The sequence below is a fragment of the Macaca mulatta genome, chromosome 1, assembly GCF_049350105.2.
Source record: "Macaca mulatta isolate MMU2019108-1 chromosome 1, T2T-MMU8v2.0, whole genome shotgun sequence".
In the NCBI taxonomy this organism is placed as follows: domain Eukaryota; kingdom Metazoa; phylum Chordata; class Mammalia; order Primates; family Cercopithecidae; genus Macaca; species Macaca mulatta.
The window spans coordinates 187,940,801-187,962,830 of NC_133406.1; the positions used below are offsets into that span (position 1 = coordinate 187,940,801).

The following is a 22,030-nucleotide window of genomic DNA, read 5'->3' on the forward strand; positions in this document are numbered from 1 at the left end:
TAGGGAGGTTGGGTGAGAGAATTGCTTGAACTGGGAGGCGGAGGCTGCAGTGTGCTGAAATTGCGTCACTGCACTCCAGCCTGGGTGACAGAGTGAGACCCTGTCTCAAAACAAAACAAAATAAAACCAAAAACAACCCTGTTAGGTAGATACAATCATTACCTCCATTTCACAGATGAGTAAACTAAGTAACAGGGAGGTAAAATGCTGTGCTTAAGGCCTCCCATATAGTAAAAGGTAGTGCTAAGATGCTTTTAGAGGAACCCAGAACTCTCTGAGTCCAAACCCAATGGTCTTACCCTTTATAGACCAGTGATTCTCAAACTTGAGCATGCATCAGAATCATCCGGGAAGTTTGTTAAAACACGGACTGCTGGCCAGGTGCAGTGGCTCACGCCTGTAATCCCAGCACTTTGGGAGGCCGAGGTGGGTGGATCACGAAGTCAGGAGATCGAGACCATCCTGGCTAACATGGTGAAACCCCATCTCTACTAAAAAAAATACAAAAAATTAGCTGGGCGTGGTGGCGGGTGCCTGTAGTCCCAGCTACTTGGGAGGCTGAGGCAGGAGAATGGCGTGAACCCAGGAGGCGGTGCTTGCAGTGAGCAGAGACCATGCGCCACTGCACTCCAGCCTGGGCGAAAGAGCCAGACTCCGTCTCAAAAAAACAAAACAAAACAAAACAAAACAAACAAACAAACAAAAAACATGGATTGCTGAACCCCACAACCAGAGTCTCCAATTCAGTAGATCTGGGGTAGGACTAGAAAATATTCATTTCTAGCAACTTCCAGTGATGCCGATGGTGCTGGCCCAGGGACCATATTTTGAAAACCACTGTTCTGTAACGACCAGCCTCCCAATTTCTCATTTATTTCTATGAGGTGAACAGAATTAGGTTAATATGCCATAGCAGATGAGGAATATGAACCCAGAAAAGTAACACTTGTCCAAGGTCCTATAGCAACTGTGGGATTCCACGGTTAGTGCGATCCCAAAATCCTTATCATTCTTGAAAAATATTCCTGTCTCAGGTCATGACATGTGGGCAGGGGATACAGAAGAAACAGAGGTAGGGAGGATAAAATTTGGAAATGTTGCCACCCAACTTGCTGCCCTGAGGGAAGAGTATGGCTCTGTCACTAACTTGCTACGTACCCTGGGACAAGCCCCTTTCCTCTCTGGACCTTGGTCCTTTTCCCTGTAAAGCAGGACCTGTCCAGCTTAAAGCACAGCCCAGGAGCCTCAGAGACAGGCAGGAAGTCCAGGTTACAATGATTCGGGTTTCCGAAAGCTTTGCGCTTGCCCTAGGCCCGACAGGTCACGTGGGGACTACGTGATGTGCAATCGCCGCTGTTGAAACAAGAGCATGTGCAGGGCTGGCAGCTGTCACAGCCTTTCCATGTCTTGGGGGGATGGGGAGTGATGAGTTGAGGAAGGGCTGCAGGCTCAACGGGCACGGGCTTGGGGGGGTTGACTGGCCACAGCAGGAAGGGCAGAGAGTCTCCACGGCTAACCCACCCAATGCTGAGTCCCGAGGGGATCTGCAGAGGACAGAGAGCTGGGCAGCCCCCGGGCAAGCCACCCGGAACCTCCCTCAGCTGCACAAGCCACTGAGAAAGATCGGGTCCGTTTAGACACGAGCACCAATCTCAGGCCTCCAAAGTGACCTCACAGAAAACGTGATTGGTCCGGTCTCTCTCACGGGGCGGGCTCCTCTTACCAACGTGTAACCCTGTGGGAGAGGTTTAGCGGGCTGTGTTACCCAGTGGAAATCATTTTACTTATCTGGACCTCCTTTATAGAAAGGAGGTATTAAGACCTATCCCGAGGCTGGGCGCGGTGGCTCACACCTGTAGTCCCAGCACTTTGGGAGACCGAGGTGAGTGGATCACCTGAGGTCAGGAGTTCAAGACCAGCCTAGCCAACACGGTGAAACCCCATCTCTACTAAAAATACAAAAATTAGCTGGGCCTGGTGGTGGGCACCTGTAGTCCCAGCTACTCGGGAAGCTGAGGCAGGAAACTTGCTTGAACCCAGGAGGCAGAGGTTGCAGTGAGCCAAGATTACGCCACTGCACTCCAGCCTGGGCGACAGAATGAGACTCTGTCTCAATTAAAAAAAAAAAAAAGTCCAGGCGCGGTGGCTCACGCCTGTAATCCCAACACTTTGGGAGGCCAAGAATGGATAATCTTTCTAAAAAATGGTGCCAGAGTAATTATAAATCCACATGCAATAAAGTGAACCTCAACTGTTATCTCATACCTCATACAAAACGTAATCTGAAATGAATCATAGGCTTTCTAAACATAAGATTAAACCACAAAATTTCTACAAGAAAATATAGGTAAAATCTTAGTGACTTTGGGTTTGGCAAAGACTTCTTGAATATGAAAGAAAAAGCACAAACTGTTAACAAGAGAAAAAAATAAACTAGACACATCATTAAAATGAAAAACTTTTGGTTTTGAAAGACAGTTATAAAAACAAAAAAGGCAGGCCAAACTGGGAGAAAATATATGCAAAACTTCTGATAATGGACTTGAATATATAAACAACTCTTAGAATGCAATAATAAAAAACAATCTAATAAAAAGGGGCAAATGATTTTAACAAACATGTCATCAAAGACACACAGATGGCAAATAAGCACATGAAAATATGCCAACATTATTGGTCACTCAAAAAAATACAAACTAAACCCACGATAAGATACTGTTAAACTCACTATAATGGCTAAAATTTTAAAAGACTGACCACACATCAAATGATGGTGAGGGTGTACAGCAACTAGAACTATCAAACACTGCTGGTAAGAATGCAATGGTAGAATCACTTGAGAAAACAGTTTGGGTGTTTCTTAAAGATAGATATATACCTACCATATGATCTAGCCATTCCACTCCTAGGTATGAACCCAAAAAATGGAAATGAATGCCCATATAAAGACTTGTACACAAATATTCACGGCAGCTTTATTTGTAAGCCAAAAACTGGAAACCCAAATGGATAAACAAATTATGATATATCTACATCATGAAATGTCATTCACTAACAAAAAGAATGAACTATTAATACACGTGGTAACATGCATGAATCTCAAAATAATTACACTGAATCAAAGAAACTATACAAAAAGAAATAGTACTTACATCTTCAGTGACAGAAAGCAGATTAATGATTGCTGGGGAGGGAATGAAGTACAAAGGCACATGAGGAAAGTTTGAGGTGATGAATATGCTCATTATCTTGATTGTGATAATGGTTTACAGGTGTATACATATGTAGAAACTCATAATTGTTACTTTAAAGTTATGTGCAGTTTCCTGTATGTCAATTAGACCTTCAAGTAATGTGTCTTATAGCTTTAAGAAAAACCTGGGTCAAAAGAGCAAGAGTCAATGATATTCTAAGTTCAATTAATGAAAACCAAATTATTTGGAAGGATAATCCTTCTTCTTAATTCAGTCAACAATACTTGGGCATGTAATATTGCGGGGCACAATCAAGACACTGTGATTATAATAAGAATGAGCTAAGACCACATGGACAATGTCAAATTGAAGCAGAGAACTTAAGAAGTCAAGCCAAAAAAAAAAAAAACAACAAACAAACACGGGAAAAGCACTCTAGGGCAGAGGCAACAGTAAGTTCAAACAGATCACGAGGTCAGGAGTTCGAGACCAGCCTGGTCAACATGGTGAAACCCTGTCTCCACTAAAAATACAAAAATTAGGCGGGTGCGGTGTAATCCCAGCTATTCGGGAGGCTGAGACAGGAGAATTGCTTGAAACCGTAAGACGGAGGTTGCGGTGAGCCAAAATCGTGCCACTGCACTCCAGCCTGGACAAAAGAGCAAAACAAACAAAAAAAAGTGACCTCTTACTTGGTTCAGCCTCTCGTCACCAACTAACTCTCTTGTGCCCTCTACCGCTCAGGTGATTTCATTTAAATGCAGTTCAACTCAGAAAATAAAGGGAAACATTCCTAGATTTTAGTAATCTACATCACCCTGCTCTATTCTATCATCGAGCCCTATTCCATTCTTGGCCCTGTGACCAGCATACAGGACACAGAGGTCACAGTCTGGTGGGGGATACAGGCTTCATGCCATTATTGGTATGACAAGAAACATTCCTGGAACAGGAATGACTTTGAGCCAGGCACTCTGCCAAGCACATTGTATACATGAACTTGTAGTCCTTCTGACAGCCATTACAAATGGATCTGCATTTACAGAAGAGGATTCAGACTCACAAACATGATTGGTTTAAGGTCACAATTTAATAAACATGGAACATGGATTCCTAACTAAGATCTGTCCCCCCTCCAAAGCCAATTCTTTCTTTCCTACTGCACTATACCAAAATAAACCAAGTGGTGTGGAACACCGAAATGGGAGCATCTAAATCTAATTTGAATGTGTGTGGTTGTTGTGTCTGGGAAGACTTTACATAGAAGAGTATTTCTGATTTGGGTCAAAAAGGGTGGTCCAGGCATCAAGAGCAGAGGTAAACAGGAAGACAAACTTGAGATCTATTCAGAGAACAGAAGGTTGGTGGGATGTGGGGGAAGAGAGGCAGAATATAAGGCTAGAATCAGATTGCACAGGATCTTGAAGGCCATCCTAAAGAAGATGACCTCAAACGAAAGTTCAAGGATTCCCATCCTGGGTCATGGGATTCCCATACTGAAGAGTCCCCTAAGGTGATCAGGGTACGAGAAACCACAGGTAAATGTGGTATATTGCCTGAAATGTCAATTTTACTCAAAGGCTTAGGGGGAAAAGGCAATTTTCTATTATCCTATGAAAGATGTGGCCGGGCGCGGTGGCTCAAGCCTGTAATCCCAGCACTTTGGGAGGCCGAGACGGGCGGATCACGAGGTCAGGAGATCGAGACCATCCTGGCTAACACGGTGAAACCCCGTCTCTACTAAAAAATACAAAAATCTAGCCGGGCGAGGTGGCGAGCGCCTGTAGTCCCAGCTACTCAGGAGGCTGAGGCAGGAGAATGGCGTGAACCCGGGAGGCGGAGGTTGCAGTGAGCTGAGATCCGGCCACTGCAGTCCAGCCTGGGTAACAGAGCGAGACTCCGTCTCAAAAAAAAAAAAAAAAAAAAAAAAAGAAAGATGTATTATGGGGAATTGAATGTAAAATCATATGAATTTAAAAAATAAAACTGGGATTTCAGACATTATTGGCTGCCCTCCAATAAATACGTAGTTGGAAATAGTCCATTCTTTGCTGCCATTGGGGATAGCTTAGTAATGGAGCCATTTGGAAAGCATTGTTATATGCAATGGGAAGTCATGGATTTAGCTCCATTGAGAATTCAAAAGTAGGGCTGGATGGGATTCAAAGATGAATGGGAAGTCAGCCGGGCATGGTGGCTCATGCCTGTAATCCCAGCATTTTGGGAGGCCGAGGCCAGCAGACCACCTGAAGTCAGGAGTTCAACACCAGCCTGGCCAATATGGTGAAACCCTGTCTCTACTAAAAATACAAAAAAAATTAGCCAGGCATGGTGGTGGGCGCCTGTAATCCCAGCTACTCAGGAGGCTGAGGCACGAGAATCACTTGGACCTGGGAGGCAGAGGTTGCAGTAAGCTGAGACGGCGCTATTGCACTTCAGCCTGGGCAACAAGAACAAAACCCTGTCTCAAAAAAAAAAAAAAAAAAAAAGATGAATAGGAAGTCACTGTCTTAGGAGAACTTTCCATCTAGGCTTTATGGAACTGATGATTCTTAGCAGGAACAGGAGCAGGAAAACAAAGCAAAAAGTAGGTAAACTTCCTCTCCTCCCTGTCTCCTTGACATGTTCCTTTTCTATCTCATTCATTTTTTTTTTTTTTTAAGACGGAGTTTTGCTCTTGTCGCCCAGGATGGAATGCAATGGTGCAATTTCGGCTCACATGCAACCTCCACCTCCCAGGTTAAAGCAATTCTCCTGCCTTAGCCTCCCAAAGAGCTAAGATTACAGGTGTGCGCCCTGTAATTCTGTATTTTTAGTAGAGACCCCTGCTAATTTTGCATTTTTAGTAGAAACAGAGTTTCACTAGATTGGCCAGGCTGGTCTCGAACTCTTGACCTCAGGTGATCCACCCGCCTCGGCCTCCCAAAGTGCTGGGATTACAGGCGTGAACCACCGCGCCCGGCCTCATTCATTTATTCATAAAAAAAAAAATTGATTGCATACCAACTCCCTCACTGTGTGACCTTGGATAAATTAATTTCTCTGTACTTTAGTTTTCTTATCTGTAGAACGGGGATAATAATAATACCTTCCCCACAGTATCACTGTGAGTGTAAGTTTACAGTGACATGATATATAATGAGAATTAAATGAGTTAATTCATATAAAGCTCTTAGAGCCTGGAACAAAGTTCAGCACTGTTTGAGTACTAGGTGTTATAACAGTGACGTTGCTGCACCCTTCACTGCTACTGTGTTCCAGTTAACCTCTCCTACAGCCATTTATTGCTTAGGTAATTCGTGTTGGTGGCCAAGACAGGTCTGGGAAGAAGAGAGATGAATCAGACTGCCCACTGCACTTTGTCCAGCTACACCTGGCACATACAGAAGGTCCTCTAAATGTTTGCTGAATGGATAAGCGAATGTCTTCCAATTGAACTCCAAGTTCTTTGAAGGCAGGGACTACATTCCTAGCTGTCATAACCCTAGAACAATGCACCTGGTGAGGCACACTGTAGGCGCTGAGGGATTATACATGGATAAATGACTGCAGGTGGAAAACCACTAAGGCTACAAAGCGAGCATTGATAAGGTGCTGCAGAGAGACCGCTCCCAGTTTCAGGAAGGCGGTTAGTCTTGGAAGCGTGGCTGCCCAACGGCGCGAGGGCTGCTGGGAAAGGCAGACTCGCCTGGCTCTCCCGGGGATTCCGGGAGAGTGCCGCGGGCTGCGTCAGCCCCACGCCCCGCCCCCTCCGCCGGCTCACGTGACCGTCTCTGGGCAGCGCAAACCATGGCCGGCTTGGTGGACTTCCAGGATGAGGAGCAGGTTAAGTCCTTTTTGGAGAACATGGAGGTGGAGTGCAACTACCACTGCTACCACGAGAAGGACCCGGACGGTGAGCGCCTCCAGCGCAGCCCGGCGACGCGTCGGGGAGAGGCGTGCCGGGAGAGGTCTGGTCTGCGACCTCTGAGAGGCTGGAGAAGGAATCACGTGGCTGGCGGGGGACGGGGGTCTGTGGATCGCGGTGACTGCGTGTGTTGGGAAGGGCGATGTGTCCCGGGAAGACCGAGCCTGGAGGCCGGGGCGGGTAGGAAGAGACGTGCTTTTGGATTAGGGACTGGGGATCTATCGGTGAACAGATGAAATTCGCTGCCCTCGTGGAGCTTCCAAGCTAGTGCGGGGAGTCGGGCAATAAGCCTCAGGTAATTCATGAAATCGTGTTCGAAAGCAGTAAGTACCTGCCGGGCGCGGTGGTTCACGCCTGTAATCCCAGCACTTTGGGAGGCCGAGGCGGGTGGATCACGAGGTCAGGAGACGAGACCATCCTGGCTGACACGGTGAAACCCTGTCTCTACTAAAAATACAAAAAATTAGCCAGGCGTGGTGGCAGGCGCCTGTAGTCCCAGCTACTCGGGAGGCTGAGGCAGGAGAATGGCGTGAACCCGGAAGGTGGAGCTTGCAGTGAGCGGAGATCGCGCCACTGCACTCCAGCCTGGGCGACAGAGCGAGACTCTGTCTCAATAAATAAATAAATAAATAAATAAATAAATAAATAAATAAAATAGTAAGTGCCGTGGAAAAAGGACTGGGTGAAGGGTATCAGGAGGGCAGAAGGGCAGTTTTAAATTGAGTGATCAGGGAAGATCACTGAGAAAGTGGCAATTGAATAAAGGCTTGAAGAAGGTAAGGGAGTGAACCATGCAGATCTTACCGTAGGTAACAGCTGGCAAAGAGGCCCTGAGGCACAAATGTGTCCCGTGTGTTGTGTGAACACTGAATTGACTTGAGAGTATAGGTGGATGGTGATGACCAGAGGGGTCCACCCAGAGCAGCCAATAGCTTTCGGTGGTTTTCTTCTTCCTGCTTTATTTTTATTTTTTATATTTTCTTTCTTTTTTGAGATAGTATCTCACTATGTTGTCCAGGCTGGTCGCAACTCCTGGGCTCAAGTGATCCTCCCGTTTTTTTTTTTGTTTTGTTTTTTCGAGACTGAGTCTCACGCTGTCACCCAGGTTGGAGTACAGTGCCTCCATCTCAGCTCACTGCAACCTCTGCCTCCTAGGTTAAAGCAATTCTCCTGCCTCAGCCGCCTGAGTAGCTGGAATTACAGGCTCCCACCACCACGCCCAGCTAATTTTTGTATTTTAGTAGAGACAGGGTTTCACCATGTTAGCCAGGCTGGTCTCAAACTCCTGACCTCAAGCAATCCATGTTCCTTGGCCTCCCAAAGTGCTGGGATTACAGGTGTGAGCCACTGTGCCCAGGCTTTTTTTTTTTTTTTCTTTCAAATAAAGGTCTGGTGTGGCACAAGCCCGTCATCCCAGTTCTCTGGGAGGCTGAGGTGAGGCAGGAGGATCGCATGAGGCCAGGATTTCAAGACCAGCCTGGGCAACATGGTGAAACCCTGTCTCTACTAAAAAAAAAAAAAAAAAAAAAAAGAAAGAAAAAAGTGACACTGGCCCTACCTTCTAATAGCTTGCAGTTTAGTTTGCAGAAATGACATAGCTATTCCTTGAAGCTAATCCATAACATAGACCATAACGTAACCATATACATATCATAACATAGTCATGAAACAGAGTTGCTCTGCAGTATGATGGCTTAAAAAGAACCTGGGGGCCGGGCGCGGTGGCTTACGCCTGTAATCCCAGCACTTTGGGAGGCCGAGACCGGTGGATCACAAGGTCAGGAGATCGAGACCATCCTGGCTAACACTGTGAAACCCCGTCTCTACTAAAAATAAAAAAAACTAGCCGGGCGTGGTGGCGGTGCCTGTAGTCCCAGCTACTCAAGAGGCTGAGGCAGGAGAATGGCGTGAACCCGGGAGGCAGAGCTTGCAGTGAGCTGAGATCCAGCCACTGCACTCCAGCCTGGGCGACAGAGCAAGACTCCGTCTCAAAAAAAAAAAAAAAAAAAAAAAAAAAAAAGAACCTGGGGTTGAGCCGAGCACGGTGGCTCATGCCTGTAATCCCAGCACTTTGGGAGGCCGAGGTGGGCAGATCACTTGAGGTCAGGAGTTCAAGACCAGCCTGACCAATATGATGAAACTCTGTCTCTACTAAAAATATAATAATTAGCCAGATGTGGTGGCATGTGCCTGTGATCCTGGCTACTGGGTAGGCTGAGACAGGAGAACTGCTTGAACCCGGGAGGCGGAGGTTGCAGTGAGCCGAGATCACAGCATTGCACTCCGGCCTGGGCAACAAGAGCAAAATAACGTCTCAAAAAAAAACAAAAACAAAAAAAGAACCCGGCGTTGTTCTTTGAGAGCTGGTCCATGTCCTAAGTGTAGAAAGAACTTAGAGGAATTGGGGTCACTAAGGAACAGGGTGGTTAGGGAAGACTTTGAAGGGAGGTCTGGAGGGCTGGGCAAGTGTTGATTAAATGGAGGAGAGGGTGGGAGAAGAAAGTGCTGTCTTTTGGAAGGTTGAAGTCAGGATGTAGTACATTTGAAGCGGGAGTCTGGGCCACAGTATGTCGGGGCTTGAATGCCAGAGTAAGGAATATAGACTTTGCTCTGTAGGCAATGGAGAGCAAAACATGTCAGACAAGCAAGTTATTGGAATCGGGAAGAGTAGATATATCAAAAGGACTGGCTGCAGCACTTCAGGAGACCTGAGAAGAGGCTGTAGTTACCATAGCGACTGGTGTAGTAGTTTCCTTGCATGTCAGGAAGGATCTCTTACCTGGATAACTGAAGTTGCCTTCTAACCTGTCCCTGTCTTTGCACTTTACTCCCTTAAAATCCATTTCTACTCACAGATAAACTGATATTTTAATTTTAATTTTGTTATGTTAAATATTAGATTTTAAAATAACATATTTGTTATCAATGCCCAATTATATGCCCTCACATACTTAAATTCCTGCATAATCACCCAGGCATATATGAACATGTATACCAGAGTAACGTTTTTGTTGGGGGGTGGGGTTGTTGTTTTTGGTGACTTTTTGGTTGTTTTTTGAGACAGGGTCTTACTCTGTTGCCCAGGCTGGAGTGCAGTGGCGCAATTTTGGCTCACTGCAACCTCTTCCTCCCAGGTTCAAGCACTTCTGCCCCAGCCTCCCAAGTAGCTGGGATTACAGGCATGTGCCACCACACCTGGCTTTTTTTTTTTTTTTTTTTTTTCCTGAGACTGAGTCTTGCTCTGTTGCCCAGGCTTGAGTGCAGTGGCATGATATCAGCTCACTGCAACCTTAGCCTCCTGGGTTCAAGTGATTCTCCTGCCTCAGCCTCCCGAATAGCTGGAATTACAAGTGTGCGCCATCAAGCCTGGCTAATTTTTGTATTTTTAGTAGAGACAGGATTTCACCATTTTGGCCAGGCTGGTCTTGAACTCCTGACCTCAAGTGATCTACCCTCCTTGGCCTCCCAAAATGCTGGGATTACAGGCATGAGCCACCACACCTGGCCTGAATCATATTACTTATTTTCTTAAAACCCTCCAGTGGTTTACTGTTTCAGTTGGAAAAAAATCGTAACTGCATCCTATGTTTCACAAGGCCTGGGGTCTCGTCCCTACCTTCCTTCTTCATTTCCTGACCCTCCTCCTTGGTTCAGCCATGTTGTACCTTATTCGTGCCAAACTTATTCTCTCTTTCAGGTCTTTGTATTTACTGTTCGTTGTGCCAGGACTTTGTGCCCCTGCCCATTTTATTGTCTTTTAATTTCATTTTTTTTTTTTTAATTTTTAAATTTGTTCCAAATCCCTGCCCCACTCCCATTCCATTGTCTTTAAATAGCTAGTACTTTCTTGTTATTGAGGTCACAGCCCCTCCCCAGTGGCCCAGTCTTTGTTAGCTTCACCCAAAGTTGACAGCAAACAGTTATCCTGTTTTATTTCAGTCATAGCATTTATTTATTTATTTATTTATTTGTATACATTTAAGGAGTACAAGTGCAGTTTTGTTACATGGATATATTGCCTGGTTGTGTAGTCTGGGCTTGTTTTTTTTTTTGAGACGGTGTTCCGCTCTTATTGCCCAGGCTGGAGTGCAATGGCCCATCTCGGCTCACCGCAATCTCCGCCTCCTGAGTTGAAGTGATTCTCTGCCTCAGCCTCCCAGGTAGCTGGGATTATAGGCATGCACCACCATGCACAGCTAATATTTTTGTATTTTTAGTAGAGACAGGGTTTCTCCATGTCAGGCTGGTCTAGAATTCCCGACCTCAGGTGATCTGCCCGCCTCGGCCTCCCAAATTGCTGGGGAAGTCGGGGCTTTTAATATAACCATCACCCAAATAATGTACTTGTACCTGTTAGGTAATTTCTTCCTCTCACCCTTCCCAATCTCCAGTGTCTATTATTCCACACTCTTTGTGTCCATGTGTACACAGTATTTAGCTCTCACTTATAAGTGAGGACATGCAGTATTTCACTTCCTGTTTCTGAGTTGTTATAATCATAACATTTATTACTGTTTGAATAAATTTTGTTCATTTACTTACTGTATTTCCTCCCCTAGAATGTAAATTTTAGGAGGGCAAATGAGTATATTTTCAGCATCTAGAACCATGTCTGTTACATAGATGCATAGAGATGTTCAAATATTTGTGTTTTTTTTTTTTTTTTTGAGACGGAGTCTCGCTCTGTCGCCCAGGCTGGAGTGCAGTGGCGCGATCTCGGCTCACTGCAAGCTCCGCCTCCTGGGTTCACGCCATTCTCCTGCCTCAGCCTCCTGAGTAGCTGGGACTACAGGCGCCCGCCACCGCGCCCGGCTAATTTTTTGTATTTTTAGTAGAGACGGGGTTTCACCGTGGTCTCGATCTCCTGACCTTGTGATCCGCCCGCCTCGGCCTCCCAAAGTGCTGGGATTACAGGCGTGAGCCACCGCGCCCGGCCCAAATATTTGTTGAGTGAAAATGAATGAGAGATACATGTTGTCACCAGGGGTTAAGAAGAGGGGAGAGAGATTAAGGAGAGAGGTTTACTGGGATTGGGAGACATGGAGCCTGTTTCCATAGAAGCGGCCACCTCTACTCTTTCTTTTTGGCTTTCATGTTCCTACCCTAGCTGAGGAGTAAGGTATAGTCATCACAGCACCCTTTTCTTTTTCTTTTTCTTTTTTTTTTTTTTTTTAAGACAGAGTCTCACTGTGTCACCCAGGCTGGAGTGCAGTGGCACGATCTCGACTCACTGCAACCTCTGCCCCCTGGGTTCAAGTGATTCTCCTGTCTTAGCCTCCCAGGTAGCTGGGATTACAGGTGTGTGCCACCACACCTGGCTAATTTTTTAATATATTTCCACTTCTGGATAATTTTTTTGTATTTTTAGTAGAGACAGGGTTTCACCCTGTCCAGGCTGGTCTCGAACTCCAGACCTCAAGTGATCCTCCTGCCTCAGCCTCCCTAAGTACTGGGATTACAGATATGAGCTACCAAGCCTGACCCAGCACCGTTTTCTTGCTGCTACAAAGACTAGTCTATGAGCCTTTTAGGTTTTCATTGTTTTTACCATTGAACTTCATGAGAGATTCCAAAACTAGCAAAGTTTCAATCATGGAAGTCGGTGGGTATTTGGGCGTGGCTGACAGGGAGCAGAAGGGCTGGTGAGTGATGGAGCCAATGCAGGGACTGAGGTTTCCCCAGGCCATATATTGCTCAGTCCATGGCTATGGGGAGACAGTGTCATTTGTAGGTATAACTAAACACCACCTACATTCTTTGTGGTAAGGTCAACTTGCGACATCTCAGGAGGACATGGGCTGTCTTAAAAGACATAGCCTGGCCTGCCACACCTGGGCACCCCCTACCCCAAGCCCCCACTGTGAAGCAGCAGCCCCAGACATGAAGAACAGCCCTTGCCCTCTCTTCGCAGGTTGCTATCGGCTGGTGGACTATTTGGAAGGGATCCAGAAGAATTTTGATGAGGCTGCCAAGGTGTTGAAGTTTAACTGTGAAGAGAACCAGCACAGCGATAGTTGCTACAAACTGGGGGCCTACTATGTGACTGGAAAAGGTAAGGGTAAGGAGGGTCTGCTTTTTGGGTCCTTGTCACTGATGGCAGTGCTGGCCTCACACCTGAGCCCCATGATGAGCTCTTGCAGAAGGGTCTCGCAGGCATTGGGCAAGTGCATTGTAGGAAGATGGAGAGGTAGGAGTTCAGCAGAGCGATGTGGGGAAGAACACAGCCTTTCAAGTTAGGTAAACCTTAGGGAATGCTATTTGCAAATAGTGAGATCTTGAGCCAATCACTTCAACTCTGTGCACTCAAGTTACATCACCTGTAAATTGGAGGGAAATAGTACTTGCTTTGTAGGGTCGTGAGGATTAAATAGGATAGTATAGAAAAAGGCATCAGCATGTGCCTGGCACAGAGTAAGGGGTCAGTAATTATAATTGTCTTGCTTCTGTCTTTTCTCCTACTCTAATTATAGTTATCACTGGCATAGTGTTTACATTATGTATGGCTAAATAACAGATCACCTCAGTAGTTTCTGTGGGTCAAGAATTTGGGAGTGGTTTAGTGGGGTACCTCAGGGTGTCTCATGAGGTTATAGTCAGACATTGGCCATGGAACCAGGGCTGTCGTCATTGGAAGGCTTGACTGAAGTTGGGAGTTTCCAGTTCTAAGATGACTCACTCTGATGGCTGGTAACAGAGGCCTCTGTTCCTTACCAGCTGTTATTGGGAGAGCTCAGATCATCATGACATGGTTCTCTCCATGGGCTGCTTGAGTGTCCTCATGACATGGCGTCTGGCTTCTCCCAGAGTGAGTAATTTAAAGGAGAGAACAAGATAGAATCCACAGTGTCTTCTATGACCTATCTTTGGAAGTCACACGCTTTTCATTTCTATCACATATTTATTAGATGTAGCCTACACTAAGGGAAAGGACTTAAATTCCACTTCTTGAAGAGGAAGGAATATTAAAGAACTTATGGACATATTTAAAACCACCACAGGCCAGGCGCGGTGGGTCACGCCTGTAATCCCAACACTTTGGGAGGCCAAGGCAGGTGGATCACAAGGTCAGGAGTTCAAAACCAGCCTCACCAACATGGTGCAACCCCATCTCTACTAAAAATACAAAAAAAAAAAAATTAGCTGGGCGTGGTGGCACACACCTGTAATCCCAGCGACTCAGGAGGCTGAGGCAGGAGAATCACTTGAACCCTGGAGGCAGAGGTTGCAGTGAGCCGAGATCATGCTACTGCACTCCAGCCTAAGCAACAGAGCAAGACTCCGTCTCACAAAAAAAACCAAAAAAAAACCCAAAAAAACCCAACACAAATAAGCAATAGGACTTAGGACCTTTGACAGGCAGCTTTTTTTTTTTTGGACAGGGTCTTGTTCTGTTTCTCAGACTGAAGTGCAGTGATATGATTTCATAACTCACTGCAGCCTTGAGCTCCTGGGCTCAAGCAATCCTCCTGCCTCAGCCTCCCCGGTAGCTGGAACTAAAGGCACATGCCCCCATGCTTGGCTAATTTTTTACTTTTTGTAGAGACAGGATCTCACTATGTTGCCAGGCTGGTCTCAAACTCCTGGCCTCAAGCAGTCCTTGCACCTTGGCCTCCCAAAGTGTGAGGGTCAGGTGTGAGCCACTGCACCTGGCCAAAGATGTCTTTTTTTTTTTTTTTTTGAGACAGGGTCCCACTCTGTCGCCCAGGCTGGAGTGCAGTGGCATGATCTCGGCTCACCACAACCCCTGCCTGCCAGGCTCAAGCGATTCTCCTGCCTCAATCTTCCAAGTAGCTGGGAATACAGGGGTGTGTGACACTACCACCCAGCTAAGTTTCGCCATGTTGGCCAGGCTGGTCTTGAACTAACCTCAAATGATCCACCCGCCTTGGCCTCCCAAAATGCTGGGGTTACAGGTGTGAGCCACTGTGCCCGGCCCCATTTTAATTTTTTAAACTAAATTTTAGGCCAGGTGCAGTGGCTCACTTGAGCCGAGGAGGTGGAGGCTGCAGTGAGCTGAGATTGCTCCACTGCACTCCAGCCTGGGCCACAGAGCAAGACTCTGTCTCTAAATAAATAAATGAAAATAAAAATGATTCTAACCTTTTAATATTTTTTCTAAACTCTCGATAGCCCTAGTGGCTCATTTAGGAAATTTCACTATGGGCTAGAAATAGTAATTTGTAGGTCAGCAGTTTCCTTAGTTTCGCTTCAATTTGGTTTTCTTCTGATAACTTCAAGTAAAATCAAAGTTAAATTCTTTACTTACAAATAGCATCTGCGATCCAATTTTTCCAAACACTTCTATCTAGTATGTATTCAACCAGCCAGCATTTGATGTGAACACAAGCTACAAAGATGACTGGAATGGTGTTCACTTAATGATAATGATGGTTATTACTAGATGATGGATTTGGAATGGTTACTTAAAAGAATAATGTTAAAATGTTTATATTTTTTGAGATCGAGTAATGGTACATGGGGATTTGAAGTTTTACACACATACAAACAAGTAAAAAAAGTGAGCCCTGCCACCACTTCTACTTAAAAGTCTTTGTTAGTGATTTCCCATTGTTTTTAAGATTAAATTCAGGGGTCCTTAATGTGACCCTGCATGATCTGGTCCCTGCTTGCCTGTCTTGCACTGTACTTTTCCTCCATGCTCTTTTCACAATTAAAATCATCTTTTTTTTTTTTTTTTTTTTTTTTTTTGGTGAGACAGGGTCTCACTCCATTGCTGAGGCTGAGTGCAGTGGCTCAATCATAGCTCATGGCAGCCTTGACCTCCTGGGCTCAAGCGATCCTCCCACCTCAGCCTCCTGAGTAGCTGAGCTGTTTTTGATTATTTTGTAGAGATGGGGTCTGGCTATGTTGCCCAGGCTAGTTGCAAACTCCTGGATGCAAGTGATCCTCCTGCCTTGGCCTACCAAAGTGCTGAGATTACAGGCCTGAGCCACCACGCCCAGCGAAAATCATACATTTATTTGTATTGTTATTTATTTGTTTAGAGGTGAGGTCTTGCACTCTTGCTCAAGCTAGAGTGCAGCAGTGCAAAACTTCCAGGCTCAAGCAGTCCTCTTGCCTCAGCCTCTCCAGCTGGGACTACAGGCCCATGCCCCCATGCATGGCTAATTTTAAATTTTTTTATAGAGACAGAGTCTCACTATGCTGCCCAGGCTGATCTTGAACTCCTGGCCTCCTGAGGTCCTCCTGTCTGGGCCTCTCAAAGTGCTGGGATTACTGGCCACTGTGCCTGGCCTGTATGGTTATTTCATGTCTGTCTCATTAGCCCATAAGACAGGTCTCATTAGGCCTCAAAAGCAGGACAGTGTCATTTGTTCCCCAGGACCTAGCACAGCAATTGGCAACTATTCGGTATACAGTTGTCCCTCAGTATATTTGGGAAATTCGTTCCAGGACCCTCATTCCATTCTGCCACAGATAATGAAGTCTGATGATGCTCACATCTGTTATATAAAAATGGCATAGTATTTGCATATAACCCTACCCATATTCTTCTGTGTATTTTGTTTTATTTTTTGTTTGTTTGTTTGTATGTTTTGAGATGGAATCTTGCTCAGTTGCACAGGCTGGAGTGCAGTGGCACGATCTCAGCTCACTACAACCTCTGCCTCCTAGGTTCAAGCAATTTTCCTGCCTCAGCCTCCCGAGTAGCTGGGATTATAGGCACCCACCATCATGCCCAGCTAATTTTTTTTTTTTTTTTTTTTTTTGAGACAGGGTTATGCTCTGTTGTCCAGGCTGGAGTGCAGTGGTACGATCTCCACTCACTGCAAGCTCCGCCTCCGGGGTTCATGCCATTCTTCTGCCTCAGCCTCCCGAGTAGCTGGCATTACAGGCCCCTCCCACCATGCCCAGCTAATTTTTTTGTATTTTTAGTAGAGACGGGGTTTCACCGTGTTGGCCAGGCTGGTCTCAAACTCCTGACCTCGTGATCCACCCACCTCGGCCTCCCAAAGTGCTGGGAATTCAGGCGTGAGCCACCACGCCCAGCCTAATTTTTGTATTTTTGTAGAGATGGGGTTTCACCATGTTGGCCAGGCTGGTCTTGAACCTCCTGATCTCAGATGATCCGCCCACCTTGGCCTCCCAAAGTGCTGGGATTACAGGCGAGAGCCACCGCACCTGGCCTCCTGTGTATTGTAAATTAATTACTTAGAACAGGGGTGTTCAATCGTTTTGCTTCCCTAGGCCATACCGTAAGAAGAATTGGACCGTATATAAAATACAGTAACGATAGCTGATGAGCTAAAAAAAAAAAAAAAATCACAAAAAAAGTCTCATAGGCCAGGTGCAGTGGTTCACGCCTGTAATCCCAGGATTTTTCCCAGCATTTTGGGAGGCTGAGGCAGGTGGATCACAAGGTCAGGAGTTCGAGACCAGCCTGACCAACATGGTGAAACCCCATCTCTACTGAAAACACAAAAATTAGCCCAGTGTGGTGGCTCGCCTGTAATCCCAGCTACTCAGGACGCTGAGGCAGGATAATCACTTGAACCCTGGAGGCAGAGGTTGCAGTGAGCTGAGATCATGCCACTGCACTCCAGCCTGGGTGACAGAGCAAGACTTCATCTCAAAATAATAATAATAATAATAATAATAATTTCATAATGTTTTAAGAAAGTTTATGAATTTGTGTTAAGCCACATTCAAAGCCATCCCAGGCTCGTGGGTTGGACAATCTTGGCTTAGACTATCTAATACAATGTAAATACTGAGTAAATAATTGTTCTATTTTATATATTTTGTATTTTTTAATTGTATTGTTGTTTTTTCGCTAATATTTTTGACGTGTGGTTGGTTGAACCCATGGATATGGAGGGCCCACTGTATGTTTAAATTAATGAACAATTATAATGCCTGTAATATGCCATGTTCTCACTGTAACCCCATGAGGTAGATATTATTATCATTCCCAATTTTCACCTCCTTGACCTGTCTGAGTTTCCTCATAAGGTATCATTTGAACAAAAGATTCTATGGCTGAGAAAGCTAGGAGGTCTGTGCACTATGGCAGGCTACCTTTCATGCTGCCTGAGCTCATAGCATGGACAGTTTTTTTTCTTTTTGAGGTAAGGTCTTGCTCTGTTGCCCAGGTCAATCTCAAATTCCTGGCCTCAAGCAATCATCCTGCACAAAGTGTTAGGATTACAGATGTGAGCCACTATGCTCAGTCTTAAACTTTATTCAGGAATTGTTGCTGGCCAGGTGTGGTGGCTCACGCTTGTAATTCTAGCACTTTGGAAGGCCAAGGTGGGACCATCGCTTGAGTCCCAGAGTTTAAGACCAGCCTAGGCAACATAGTGAGATCCTGTCTCTACAAAAAAATTAAAAAATTCGCTGGGCATAGTGGTGTGTGCCTGTAGTCCCAGCTACTTGGGGAGGCTGAGATGGGAAGATTGCTTTAGCCTGGGAGGTTGAGGCTGCAGTGAGCTGTGATCATGCCAGTGCACTCCAGCCTGGGTAACAGAGCAAGACCCTTTCTCCAAAAAAAAAAAAAGAAAAAAAATTATTCGCTGACTTTGGCCTGAGACATTTAGGTTGTGTCCTGGCTTGGGTTTATTTTTTCGTACTTTCCTTCCTCTCAGGTGGTCTGGCCCAGGACCTGAAAGCTGCCGCCAGGTGCTTCTTGATGGCGTGTGAGAAGCCCGGAAAGAAGTCTATAGCAGCATGTCACAACGTTGGCCTCCTGGCACATGATGGACAGGTTAATGAGGATGGCCAGCCTGACCTGGGGAAGGCCAGGGACTACTACACAAGGGCCTGTGATGGTGGCTATGCTTCCAGCTGCTTCAACCTCAGTGCCATGTTCCTGCAGGGTGCCCCAGGCTTTCCTAAGGACATGGACCTGGCATGTAAATACTCCATGAAAGCCTGTGATCTGGGTCATATCTGGGCCTGTGCCAATGCCAGTCGCATGTACAAGCTGGGAGATGGTGTTGATAAGGATGAGGCCAAGGCCGAGGTGCTAAAAAATCGAGCTCAGCAGCTACACAAAGAACAGGAGAAAGGTGTCCAACCCTTAACTTTTGGGTAATGTGGCCCACCCTCCCTCCCAGGCAGCAAACTGCTTGAGGCTGGCAGCTCCTGTTTCTGAAGACTGATGCAGCCCTTGAAGGTCAACCTGCTGCAGCAAGAAAACTTGGGACTTGAATTGGTAGCTCCCATTATATGGATTCATTGCCCCAGCTACTGGAGTGTAGCCTACAATGTTTATTTCAGTCAATATTCCTTTATCTGGGTGTTCTGTACAATGTTTATTACAGTCAATATTCCTTCATCTGGGGGTGTTCTGTGAAGATAGCCATGTTTATGGGGATCTTAGTTTTCAAACTCTGGCAATTCTGTGAAAAATAGGAGCAAACTAGAGAGCCCTAGAAATTGGTGGTAGGGAGGCGAAGATAGCAGGAAGTTTTAAAAATTAGCAGCCCCGGGGCCTAAAGGAATCAGCTATCATCATTTTCATCATTATTATTATTTTGGTTAGGATGGCTTGAAAATCAGAACATATCTTGGTTTACGTAATTGAGGTCTTAAAGAACTAGGAACAGTTAAATAGTCCCGACTGCCAGCGTCTGACTTACATAATCATTGGTGTGGGCTTCATTTTGCGTTTAGAGTCACATCTTTCAGTAAGTTCACAGAGATCAAGAGGGATGTGCAACATACAGCTTAAAGGCTGTTATGCTTCGGAGTTGCTGAAGAAGATGAAACATCAGCCTGCCATCGTCTAGAAGAGACATTGGCCAGTATAGTCGCTTGGCACTGCCCATCATGCTGAGGGAGCAGATTCTTCCCAAGGCAGCTTCAGCTAGGAGTTTGTAAGCAAGGACTTTGTGACACATTTGTCCTCTTTAACTGAGCCTTTTTCACTATCCCTGTGAATAAACAATTTTGAGTGACTTACAGTTTGTGTTGATTAGTGTTCTTTCCAGATTCCAGGTACCGCAGAGAGTATGTTCTTTGTGGTGGTTGTGCCTTTTAAGAACATTTGCGGCTGAGTGCGGTGGCTCACACCTGTAATCCCAGCACTTTGGGAGGCCAAGGCGGGCAGATCACAAGGTCAGGAAATTGAGACCATCCTGGCTAACACGGTGAAACCCCGTCTATACTAAAAATACAAAAAATTAGCCAGGCATGGTGGTGGGCGCCTGTAGTCCCAGCTACTCAGGAGGCTGAGGCAGGAGAATGGCATGAACGCGGGAGGCGGAGCTTGCAGTGAGCCAAGATCGCGCCACTGCACTCCAGCCTGGGCGACAGAGTAAGACTCCGTCTCAAAAAAAAAAAAAAAAAAAAAAAAAAAAAAAATTTGCTTTTCCTGTTATCTCCCCAGCTTGTCACCAGGGGGCAAGCTTGTCATTTCCCTGCTGATAACAATACCATTCTGTCTGTCACCATCTACTGTTTTAGGCTTTTGTTTTGCAGCCGTCCTGAAAGGAAGGCTTGCTGTGTAAATGAAGGTTTGTGAGCACAGCAGCAAGCTTCTTAAGTTGATAGAGGATGAGGACTTCCCCAAGTGCACAGAGGAGATTTCAAAAGACATCAAGTTCACTTTTTAAAAATGTACAGTAGGTTTTGGTGTGCTTAAAATAAGCTAGGTCAGACCAGGCGTGGTGGCTCATGCCTGTAATCCTAGCATTTTGGGAGGCCAAGGCAGGCAGATCACTTGAGGTCAGGAGTTCAAGATCAGCCTGGCCAGCATGACGAAACCCCTTTCTCTACTAAAAATACAAAAATTAGCCAGGTGTGGCAGGCACCTGTAATCCCAGCTACCTGGGAGGTTGAGGCAAGAGAATTGCTTGAACCTGGGAGGCAGAGGTTGCAGTAAACAGATTGTGCCACTGCACTCCAGCCTGGGCAATATAGCAAGACTCTGTTTCAAAAACAAAAGCAAAACTAGGCTGGGTGCAGTGGCTCACACTTGTAATCCCAGCACTTTAGGAGGCTGAGGCAGGTGGATCACGAGGTCAGGAGTTCGAGACCAGCCTGGCCAACATAGTGAAACCCCATCTCCACTAAAAATACAAAAATTATCTGGGTGTGGTGGTGGGCACCTGTTGTCCCAGCTACTCGGGAGGCTGAGGCAGGAGAATTGCTTGAACCCAGGAGGCAGAGGTTACAGTAAGCCAAGACCACGCCATTGTGCTCCAGCCAGGTAACAGAGTGAGACAAAACACACACACACACACACATACACACACACACACAAAACTGTAGGTCAAAAAACATGAATACACGTTCAACATCACTAATCAGGGAAATGCAAATCAAAACCACAATGAACTCTTAAAATTCCACAGTAAGCAAACAACCTGATTAAAAAACAGGCCAAAACCCTTAACATATCTCAGCAAAGAAGATAGACAGGTGGCAAACAAGCATACGAAAAGATGCTCCATATAACATGTCATCAGGAAAATGCAAGTTAGAACAGCAGACCACTATACAACTATTAGAATGGCCAAAATCCAAAACACTGACAGCATGAAATGCTGGGAAAGTTGGAGCAACCAGAATTCTTACTTCTTGCTGATGGGAACACAAGATGGCACAGCCACTTTGGAAGACAGTTAAGCAGTTTCTTACAGAAATTAAGCAAGCTCTTAACCATGTGATCCAGCAATCTTGATCTTTAGTATTTACCTGAAGGAATTCAAAACATGTCCACACAACAACCAGCACATGGATGTTTATAGCAGCTTTATTTATAATTGCCAAAATTCAAACCAAAATGTCTTTCAGTAGGTAAACGGGTAAATAAATTGTGGTGCATCTAGACATTCAGTGCTTAAATCAAGCTATGAAAAATTATGAGTTATCAAGCTCTAAAAAGTCACAGAGGAACTTTAAATGAATGCTACTAAATGAAGCCAGTCTGAAAAGGCTTCATATTAAATGATGCCAACTATAT

At 45.6% G+C, this 22,030-nt stretch overlaps 1 protein-coding gene across 2 annotated transcripts; it reads left to right on the forward strand.

Annotated features, from left to right (window-relative positions):
- Positions 1-6,947: 6,947 nt before the first annotated feature.
- Positions 6,948-20,027, forward strand: COA7 (cytochrome c oxidase assembly factor 7). 2 transcript variants are annotated; one of them, XM_015139818.3, is made up of 3 exons: positions 6,948-7,089; positions 13,013-13,153; positions 18,708-20,027. In XM_015139818.3, the coding sequence occupies exons 1-3, from the start codon at positions 6,984-6,986 to the stop codon at positions 19,154-19,156; spliced, it is 696 nt and encodes a 231-aa protein (XP_014995304.1). In that variant the 5' UTR covers positions 6,948-6,983; the 3' UTR covers positions 19,157-20,027. The 2 variants fall into 2 exon arrangements, with proteins under 2 accessions (XP_014995304.1, XP_077812883.1); XM_077956757.1 differs by lacking the exon at positions 6,948-7,089 and adding an exon at positions 11,139-11,230 and having other exon boundaries at positions 12,539-13,153.
- Positions 20,028-22,030: the final 2,003 nt, after the last annotated feature.